At 49.0% G+C, this 10,415-nt stretch overlaps 1 protein-coding gene across 1 annotated transcript in view; it reads right to left on the minus strand.

Annotated features, from left to right (window-relative positions):
• Positions 1-8,488, minus strand: part of UBA6 (ubiquitin like modifier activating enzyme 6) — a 32,124-nt gene extending 23,636 nt beyond the window's left edge. Inside the window, exons 1-8 of the mRNA XM_009897999.2 lie at positions 8,474-8,488; positions 8,151-8,238; positions 5,811-5,873; positions 3,811-3,905; positions 3,039-3,067; positions 2,192-2,286; positions 1,584-1,695; positions 126-206 (exon numbers count right to left, since the gene is read on the minus strand). Coding sequence (XP_009896301.2) covers positions 126-206; positions 1,584-1,695; positions 2,192-2,286; positions 3,039-3,067; positions 3,811-3,905; positions 5,811-5,851 — 453 coding nt within the window. The 5' untranslated portion in view covers positions 5,852-5,873; positions 8,151-8,238; positions 8,474-8,488. The remainder of the gene's footprint in view (positions 1-125; positions 207-1,583; positions 1,696-2,191; positions 2,287-3,038; positions 3,068-3,810; positions 3,906-5,810; positions 5,874-8,150; positions 8,239-8,473) is intronic.
• Positions 8,489-10,415: the final 1,927 nt, after the last annotated feature.

Genomic DNA, 10,415 nt, shown 5'->3' on the forward strand with positions numbered 1-10,415 from the left:
CATGCTACAAGCATGCAGCTGGATACCCCTTCACCAGCTTTCTCCAGTTCTGGGTAGAGCACACTGGAAGTCCAGAATGCTTACTGGACAGATTATTCAGGTGCTGATTTTTTTTTTTCTCTTACCTTAATAGGTGGCTGCTGAGCATGACAGAAGTCATTAATCTTTTTCTGCAGCAACAGACTTACTTCAGTCAATATGACACACTGTGAACAAGACAAAGAAAGCAATCAACAGCTGCAGGTTGTAGCAAAAGTATACTAACAGCATGTTACTCAGGTGGCCACATTCCTCTCCCCACAATCCCTAACAAAGTCAGCAGTCTGGAGTCAGTTCTCATTATGCACAGGAACAGATGGGTCACCACCCCACAAATTCTGTACACAAGATGAGTAAGAGGATGGGATCAGTAAGGGATGGGACCAGCCTTTTTTCAGTGGCATCCAGTGAGAGGACAAAGAGTAACAATCACAAACTTCAACATAAGAAGTTCCATCTAAACATGAGGAGGAACTTCTTTAATTTAAGGCTTCTGGAGCCCTGGAACAGGCTGCCCAGAGAGGTGGTGGAGTCTCTGTCTCTGGAGACATTCAAAATCACCTGGACATGTTCCTGTGTGACCTTCTCTAGGTGAGCCTGCCTTAGCAGGAGGGTTGGACTCAGTCTCCAGAGGCCCCTTCCAACCCTACCATTCTGATTGTGTGAAGAGCAGGAACAGCAAATTCCCACTCTTTGTTTGTGTGGGGGGGTTTGTTTGTTTGTTTTGTTTTTCTTTTCCTGCAGGTGTGAAACTCAAAACCTAATTAGAACACTTCCAGAAACAGTTATGGATAACTTCAGAGAAAACACAGATCTTGCATTTTAAGATTAGAGTCAGCAAAACAAATACAAATGAAACTCATCAGCACACACCAAGAAGTCTCCAGAAGCTTCAGGGACTGGTGTTTATCCAACTGCAAACACACCACCTCTGCAAGCATTCCTTTACAGTTTAGGATAGCACCGAGTTACAGAGCACACACATCACATCCCATTCCATTCCAGCTGGGACACTCAGACTCAATGAGCTTGTGTGTAACAGCAACACAGTGCAAGCTCCCAGCTCAGGCTAAGCCATGCACACAGCCAGGACAGCTGCCTGAACAAGTGAAAACAGAGCAGCTCATGTTTCATTAGATACATGCACACAGAAAGGATCTTTGTAATGGTACAGCCCAAGTTTCTACTGCTTGCCACACAGCACACAAAGCTGATGTAGAACAGCTGTGCTAGGTAGCTGCACAAAAAAGCCAGGTTCACAGTTCCACCTTCAAACAACAGAAAAATACTGCATGGCACCCTCACTCAGCTGCTTGCTGTCCTAGTGAATTCTGTAAGTGTCACAAGGACACAAACCCACTGCTTCAGCCTTAAAAAAGCCAAGCACAACCGCTTCCTTAGTCCAGGTACAAGAACTGCCTCTTCCTGTACACCATCTCAAAACGTGCATTCAAGTTGGGTTTCATTTTCTTACTTACACAAAAGGTTCCCAGTGGTTTGCTCTATGTAAAGGGTCATCTACAGCTGCTTTAGGAGTGCCATACCTGGTACTGCTTGAGAAAAGACAGCTCTGTGGTTTCATCCAGTGGCACAGTCGAAGCTGCTACGTGGACATACGGATTGAGCTCTGCAATATGATGAAGCGTGGCCTCAGCCCTGAAAGAACAGCAGCTCTCAAGGATTTTGTGCATCTACAGAACTGCATTTCCAGCACAGAATTTCATACCACACATGCCCTGCAGGAGACCCTTGCAAAGTCTCCTGGCCACCACGATCAGCTCACTTATCAAACTGCAATTCTTAGGAGGCTGGGGAAACCAGTGCAGTCCTCATTGCTGGTCTGGTGTCATGACTCTTTTGTAGTCTCACATGGGTGGCTGAGAAAGCCCAACAAAGAAATGCCCCCTGCACCCCACTACTGAATTTACGTTACAAGCTCCCAAGAGCAAGGAGATGTTTAACCCAGACAGAACCCCACTGAGGCTTCCCCTAACACCTACCTGGGCACTGTGCTCAAAGCCAGCAACTCCACAGAAGGGTGTAACAAGTATTTAATAGCTATTAGCAGCTCTTGCACAAGAAACTGCTAATTTAGTTGCTGGTGAAACTGTTACTCCTAGTCAAGCTTCCTCACTCCAAAGACTTCACCAACCTGTTCCTTTGACTGGCAACATCATCTTCGTGGATGAAGAAGTTGATTCCCAAATCCCATTTCGTGCACTGCTTGGTGTCATGAACTGTAAGAGCCTACGGAAGTTCAGCGAAAAGCATTTACTACTGGAAGGAGTGCACATGGCCACAGCACCCAAGAAGATGGGTTGAGCCCCACACAAAATGCTGGAGGCCTATACTGCACAAGAGCAAGCTCCTCCAACCTCTTCAGCAAGAAAACTCTTACTGTTTGAGAGGGACGCATCTGCAATGTGCACATCATCAAGCATTTTCCTCCCATCATGCAGTGACGGCAGCACTTAAACACTGAGGAGGGGTTTTGCCACACTGCAGTTAAGGGGCAACTGTGATCTGTAAATCAAGGGACTCCAGTTACAAACAAGGGGAGGTTCTCTGACTGGAAGGAAGTTTTAAAAGGCCTCTCTCAAACTAATCCCAGTAGCACAAAAGCTGCTGTTGGATTAAAACACCGAGCCGCTCTGACATCTACAGACAAAGGGATTCTGATGGGTGACAGGGCAGGATAACATTCTGAATGGTTTGGCTTTGGAGTTTACACCATTCCTCCACACAAAAGCATTCAGTGTGTGATCAGCAGCTGGCTAAAACATTACATGACGTACTTGGAGCACCATGGACATTACTGTGAGATTCTCTACCACTACAACAACCACATTAGTAAAAGTTTTCACATCCAGGTCCTCAAATGTTTTGCAATCCTCCTACTGAAAGACAGTTTCAGGAACTCAAGATTAGCTAGCTAGTAGCACTGTCTTTTTCCCTCCTGCCCACTCACAAATACCCAACAACAGAACGGGTTTACATACCTTGACCCCAGCCAGAATAATATTTTTGGCTGAAAAAAAGCACAAAAACAAACAGAAAGAGAGAGGGACTGTTGTAGATACCTCACATATCTGTAACTGAACAGTTCTGTGGGTGGACAGTAACAGTATCTCACTGCTATGAACTTCACAGCTGAAAGGTTTGCTCTCTTTTACATTTGGCTACAGCATTGCCCAGCCTCAGTGCCAGCAGGCAGCCACAAGGAAGGCTTTCTGCATTTGTCATTTGTCACCTGTTCACAGTTACACAGCCACTAATGACTAGCTGCAGAGCACCAGGGCTCTGTTCTGCCACCTGCTGCAGGGGACTTTTAAAACTCACTGAAAGAGCAATACCCTAATTAAGAAGCATCCGGGCCAAGCCTTGCTCATGAAGAGTAAGGGAAATTACTATGGAGTTTCTTGGAGCAGGGCAGTTCTCCTACTTCCCACCTCCCCACTCCCCACAAGGGGTAATACAAGCTACAGCCACTGCTATATTACAGTCATTGATGCTGATGCCTAAAGGAATAAACTGGGCTGTCCACCCTCAACCTTCCCACCCAAGACACAAGATTCTGGGTAAAGTGATCTGACCCAGGGAAGCTCATGTTAAAGTAAAATTGGAAATGCTGTAGTAAAAGGCTTGATAGAGAAGAGCCCAAGATCCCTGCTGCACCTGCTGCCTATTACTTCTATAGTAAGCTTTACAAGCATTCTAGGACAGTATGTCTGCAGACACTTGTGTTTGCTTAAAAAAAGGTTACTAACTTACCAATCTCCACCCCAAGTCCACCTACACCACTCAGGAATACGTGGGACTGAGCCATCTTCTGCATTGCTGTGTCCCCAAGAACATACCTCTGGCGACTGCAACAGAGAAATTCAGATCAAAACAGGACCAAATCAAGAGCACAGGAAAGCAAGTCAAGAATTCTCAGTAACTGCCAGAACAGCTCAAGAGTCCAGAGGAGGTCACAAAGATGATCAGAGGGCTGGACAACCTCCCCTGTGGGGACAGACTGAGAGGGTTGGGGCTGTTCAACCTGGAGAAGAGAAGGCTCTAGGGAGACCTTAGAGCAGCCTTCCAGTACCTGAAGGGGGCTACAGGAGAGCTAGGGAGGGACTTTTGCAAGGGCTTGGAGTGACAGGACAAGGGGCAATGGCTTTGAGCTGGATGAGGGGAGACTGAGACTGAAGATTTGAAAGAAATTGACAGTGAGGGTGGTGAGATACTGAAGCAGGTTGCCCAGGGAGGTTGTGGATGCCTCCTCCCTAGAGGTGTTCAAGGCCAGGGTTGGATGAGGAGGCCTTGAGCAACCTGGTCTAGTGGAAGCTGTCCCTGCCCATGGCAGCGGGGAGCTGGAAGCAGATGATCTTTAAGGTCATTTGCTCAGCATACAGGTGATTTATTTCCTAAATTTATTTTATTATTCTTTCCATGTACATAGAGGCTTTTTGTCCCACTATGTTTTCCCAGCACAGGCTCTCTGAACTACTGCCATGTCACATGAGCTCAAGCCACCCCCAGAAAACAAATGAAAGCAAATTTAATTATAAAAAACTGTGAAGAAAAAAACCACCACAAAACCAAAACTCAACACTCAGTCTGAAGGGTAACAGAGACACTGACAATATTCATGAGGACAAAGTATGCCAAAGACTAAGGAATAACTGTAATTATGGAGATAAATTACACAGTGCTGAAAAGAGGGTGAAAAGAGGGTAATGAAAGACAAGAGAGGAATATCTGCTTTGTCCAGGGGAAGCAAGCTGAAGGCAGAAAGAAAACCCATCTGTTTGCTAAACAGGAGAAGCAGGACTTCTGCTTTCCAAAGAGAACATCACTTATCCTAAAGAGCTCTGTTACAACTCCATAGTGTTGATCTCTGCTTTTTACTGGTCAAACACTAATGATGGTCAAAAAACATCTGTTATGAGACCAGCAAAGGAGCAGCTTTGAGACAGATAGATTGTATCTGCAATACAAACAGTTCTCACTGCTAACTTTGTAAGCAGCAGAATCTCCCTCACTTACTGAACACTCTGAGCTTTTTGCCTTGCACTAGGAGGGACAGAGAAGTACAGTACATACACCTGCACCTAACCAGCAGGAAACACTGTTTTCAGGCCTTGTCTTCAACACAGAATGACAGAATGGTTTGGGTTGGAAGGGACCTTAGAGATGGTATAGTGCCAACGCCCTCTGCCATGGGCAGGGACACCTCTCACTAGACCAGGCTGCTTAAGGCCCCAGCCAGGCTACCTTTTAACACTTCCAAGTTTGGAGCCTCCACAACTTCTCTGGGCAACCTGTTCCAGTGCTTCACTGCCCTCATGGGCACACATTTGCTCCTAATGTCTCATCTCAATCCAGCTTCTTCCAGCTCAGAGCCATTGCCCCTCATCCTGTCACTCCAAGCCCTTGCCAAGTGTCTCTCCCCAGCTCCTCTATAGCCCCCTTTAGGTACTGGAAGACTGCTCAAAGATCTCCCCCAACTCTTCTCTTCTCCAGGCTAAACAACCTCAACTCTCCCGTAAGAGCCCTCTGATCATCTTTGTTACCTCCTCTGGACCCATTGTAACAGCTCCATGTCCTTCTTATGCTGGGAGCTTCAGAGCAGACATGGTACTGCAGGTGGGGTATCACAAGAGCTACGCAGAGGAGGGGCATCACCTGCTGGCCATGCTGCTTTTGATGTACCCAGGAACATTACTACATGCAAATGCAAACACTGTTGGCAAGTCAAGAGCTCAAAAAATAGACGTTCTTACCTGTAGAGAGCATCATCGATTTCCATCGAGTCTGTGGCCATGCTGCAATGGAATTTGGACACACTGGAAGAGTTAAAAAAAGCAATCATCTGGTTACACTGGGTACAATTTCACAGCTGGCCCCTCTTTCCCAACCCACTTCATTCCTCAAGAAGTGACCACCCCCAAAAAGTGCTGTTCTACAGGAACCACTTTGAACATTAAGAAGCCCAAAGAACACTGCAGCATCTAGGTAATTAAAACACACAGGAGCCAGAAGAACCTCCAAACCTTCGACAAATCATTTCAATGTACAGCCAGACGTATTAATTACCCCACTGAGGAGACACAAGACTTATTCTTTGTATTTACCAGAGTTAAATTCAGTAAAGGCACAACCTCACTAGGTATTAACAGCTTCAAGCTCTTTAACTTGCATCTACCAGACTGGTGTGTTTTTTCACCAGAACACAGGAGATCCCTGAATGACTCTGAATAGTTATTTATGCTGCATTATTCCCATTTTAGTTGAAAAGTCCTAGGAAACAGGTTGTTGTTTTAGCTAACTGAAACAATCAATACCCAGAGAGCTGGATTAATGCACCACTGAACCAAGACATCAAGTTAAACAGTCCACAGGCTTTCAAGAACAAACATAATTTGTGCTACTGAGGCATTCAGTAAAAAAAAGCAAAGGCTTTTCACTGTCAAGTTACCTTGGTGGTAGCTAAACGTGAGGATTAGGAACGGACTGCCACTGGGCAGCACATCTGAGTTATGCAGGTTGGGAACTGGTACTGCCTGTATCTGTCTGGTGACTGCCATCAAACACAGAACATGCAAAAAAATCTCCCATGTTGGACTCAGATCAGGTCCCATCACCACCAGAAAAGCACACATCTTATTTTTACTGCCTACAAACTGCCTTGGAAACTAGACATGGCTTACAACCTTTCCTCCTATGAGACTGCAGGGGAAAGGCCCAGGCATACTAAAGGGCTTTTGTTCTGAGAGCACAGATATCCTCTGAAACAGCTCTCAAAGCGCTCCTGCCCAAAGGTGACCTCTGTTTACTGCTCCAATGGCTTTGGCAAACATGTTACCGTTTCTGGAAGTGCAGTACCCTCAGCCTGTCACAGCCTGGATGCTACAAGAACCTGATAGGAAATTTGTCTCTTTGGTTTTTCAGGCTGAATTGGAGAGCACTGAAGCAGCACAGCAAGGGACAGAATCATGCTGGAAGCAGGCCACAGATCTCACCACTGAAACTCTTCCACAGTGTGGATATGAACTCCTACATGGAAGCCAGCAGACGAGCAGTCAGCATGAGGCACCTCCGTCATAAGCTACACCAACAGTCACTTCAGCACAGCTCCTGTACCCTTACACAAGGACTGAAGACAAGCAATGCCAATGTCAACTAGATCACCCTAGGTCTGAGATCTCAAGCCAGAGTGCAACATACCTCATCTTGGAGTCATGGCCTTCAGTCCCTGCTTAGGTGAAAGCCTTCATTTCAGCCACTGCCTGGGACACACTGGGAAGTGCCCATCAAAGCAAGCCAGTGCCACCTCCTAATGGCTCAAAGCAACCATCCCCATCTCTTCCTCCACCATCACACTCCAAAAACAGCACAGGCACTTTAAGCCCAGCATAAAAAGGTTTTAGTACTAAGATGAGCAAGATGCACCTTCCTGTGCTGTGGTTCCTGACAGCCCTCTCAATCAGTGAGCCTTTAGTAAACAATGAGGATGTGTCACCAACCCACAAGAGAACCTTCTTCCCCTCTACCACATTAACCCATTTGACAGTGGCTCTTCCAACTCTCAGTTCTTCTCCTACACCCTCTGTTACAGCACTGAGCATATCCATCAGGTATATAAACCAGCTCCTTCCAAAAGAGGACTTTAGTGGTGCCACTGTTGAGGGGCTCTGGTACAAAGTTCTATTAAAGCATTCTTGCATCCAAGTTATATTTCTCACTTTAGTTCAACCAGCATTTAGTCTGTCTCAAAGAAATGCATGCAGCATGGAAGAGAAAAGTCACTGCAGTATTTTGTCCTTACCAGATGCTTGATCTCTGTCCACTTGCCTACATCCTTTTAAAAGCCACCACTATCAGTTTTAATGCCAGGCTTCTATTCAACTGTGTCATCTGTCCTTACATTTGAAACAACCTTAGTTTTTTAACACCTCAGCTGCTTGTGGGACATAACCCAGGGACAAGCTGAGGAGGTGCGTGTTGCCAAGGGCTGAGATGCTCTGAAGAGAAGCAAGGGCAACGCAGCTGCAGCTGTGGGTCACTCTCACTACGCTTCTCACCTTCTCCAAGTCAGTGCAGGACAGGGCAGTACCAATTACTTGCTGTTCAGCAGGCTGGGATGGCAGGAAGACCTGGATTCATCCCACCGACTCAGGGTCTCCAGAGATCCCGACCGACGCTGACTCTCTGTTCAGTCAGTGGAAAGAGAGAGAAGACGCTCAGACCCAGTTAACTGCCCGGGCAGGATAACGGCGGAAAATCGACACCTTGGACCAACAGCGAGGAACCGAGACAGAGTCGCCCAGCGTCGAAACAAACCCGGCCCATCACAGCCAGCCCCGGCTGCAGCCCCCCACCTCGACGCCCCGGCTCTCGGGGCGCTCTTGAGGCGCTCGGAACCGCCACCCAGCAGCCAGCCTACCCTGTACTCGCCGCCGCCGCCGCCCGGCTCTCGCCGCAGCCTGTCCTCAGCACCGCGGCGGCCTGGCCTTGCGATCAAGGCCTGAGCGCTGCCGCCGGCGACGGGGGAAGAGGCAGGAAGGGGGTGGGAAACGGCAGCGCCGGTGCCGCGGCGCTTCCCCGCCTGCGCCGACATGAGGGGCTGGGCTATGGGGGCCCGGCGCGGCCCGCCTTCTGCCGCCGGGAGGAGGCGGGCTCAGGGCGGCCCAGCATGGCGGCGGCAGGGGCATGGGTGCAGGCGGGCGAGGATTGGGCTCAGGGCGGCCCAGCATGGCGGCGGCAGGGGCATGGGTGCAGGCGGGCGAGGATTTGGCTCAGGGCGGCCCGGCATGGCAGCGGGAGCGGCATGGGCGCAGGCGGGGGACGGCTGGGCTGAGGGCAGCCCGGCATGGCAGCGGGAGCGGCATGGGCGCAGGCGGGGGACGGCTGGGCTGAGGGCAGCCCGGCATGGCAGCGGGAGCGGCATGGGCGCAGGCGGGGGACGGCTGGGCTGAGGGCAGCCCGGCATGGCAGCGGGAGCGGCATGGGCGCAGGCGGGGGACGGCTGGGCTGAGGGCAGCCCGGCATGGCAGCGGGAGCGGCATGGGCGCAGGCGGGGGACGGCTGGGCTGAGGGCAGCCCGGCATGGCAGCGGGAGCGGCATGGGCGCAGGCGGGGGACGGCTGGGCTGAGGGCAGCCCGGCATGGCAGCGGGAGCGGCATGGGCGCAGGCGGGGGACGGCTGGGCTGCGGGAGCAACCTCTGCGTATAGCGGGCCACGCTTAAGCCAGTAATTAATAAAGCAAACCAAAACAAACCCGCGCACTTTCTGCCCGCAAAGTAACAGATCATGATTGGTAAGAAAATACTTTTTGTAAAGAGACGCCATTAGGTTCCAGCAGTACCAGTTAGGCGATCAAGAATGTCTCCAAGCCCTCCTCCTGTCTCCATGTTTTGCAGGAGAGAGCCAGCAGGATATCACATACTTCAGAAATATGAAACGTTTTGTTGAAAGACATTAAGGAGCCAAGTTGTGAAACGCTAGACAGCATCCAAAAGGGTGGTGAGACACTGGCACAGGTTGCCCAGGGGGGTGGTGGAAGCTGCACCCCTGGATGTTTTTAAGGCCGGGCTGGATGTGGCTCTGGACAACCTGATCTAGTGGAGGATGTCCTTACGCGTGGCAGGGGCGTTGGAACTAGATGATCTGTCAGGTCCCTTCCGACGCTGACAGTTCTGTGATCCAAGGCTGTAAAGGAGCAGAGGTTTTGGGGGAAAATGCAGGCAAAACCAGCCTAAGTCCCATGCCACTGTGGTATATAGGCTTGTGGAAGCACTTGCCTTTTTTTTTTTTCCTGTGTGGCATTTAACAGGAGAAAGCAAGGCATGGCAACCATCATTCACCCTCCTCCGCCAACTCAACACTACCTCCTATAAATTCCCATTTTCCAAGCTCTGATTAAGCTCCCAGCACTTCCCACCTTCCCATCACAGTTTCACCTCATTTGAACTCAAACCCTTCCCTTTGCCTAACCACAGGGTAGGTGGGATGACTTTTCCTTGACTCCATGAGTACATCTTAGCTAGAATGGGAAGGACTCATGCTACTGCATGAGCAGCAACTGGGAAAATGTCACTGCACACTGTGCATACTGAATAGTCAGCTTAGGTTTTAAAATATCTGCAACTCTGAAAAATAAAATAACCCATCTGCATCCTAGGGTATGCAAGAAAGCAAACAAAATAAACCCAGGCCTTTTCTCTCTTTTGATTGGGGTTTTGAGAACTTCATGGAACAAGATGACCCAAATTTTGGGTCACAGGTTTTGGGTCTTGTCAGTATCCAATGCATTATATCTACTTTTTGTGAGCATCCATTTTTTTGCATTCAGTTCTAGTGTCCCAAACATAAGAAGGACACAGAG

Source organism: Dryobates pubescens, chromosome 1, assembly GCF_014839835.1.
Source record: "Dryobates pubescens isolate bDryPub1 chromosome 1, bDryPub1.pri, whole genome shotgun sequence".
Classification (NCBI taxonomy): Eukaryota; Metazoa; Chordata; class Aves; order Piciformes; family Picidae; genus Dryobates; species Dryobates pubescens.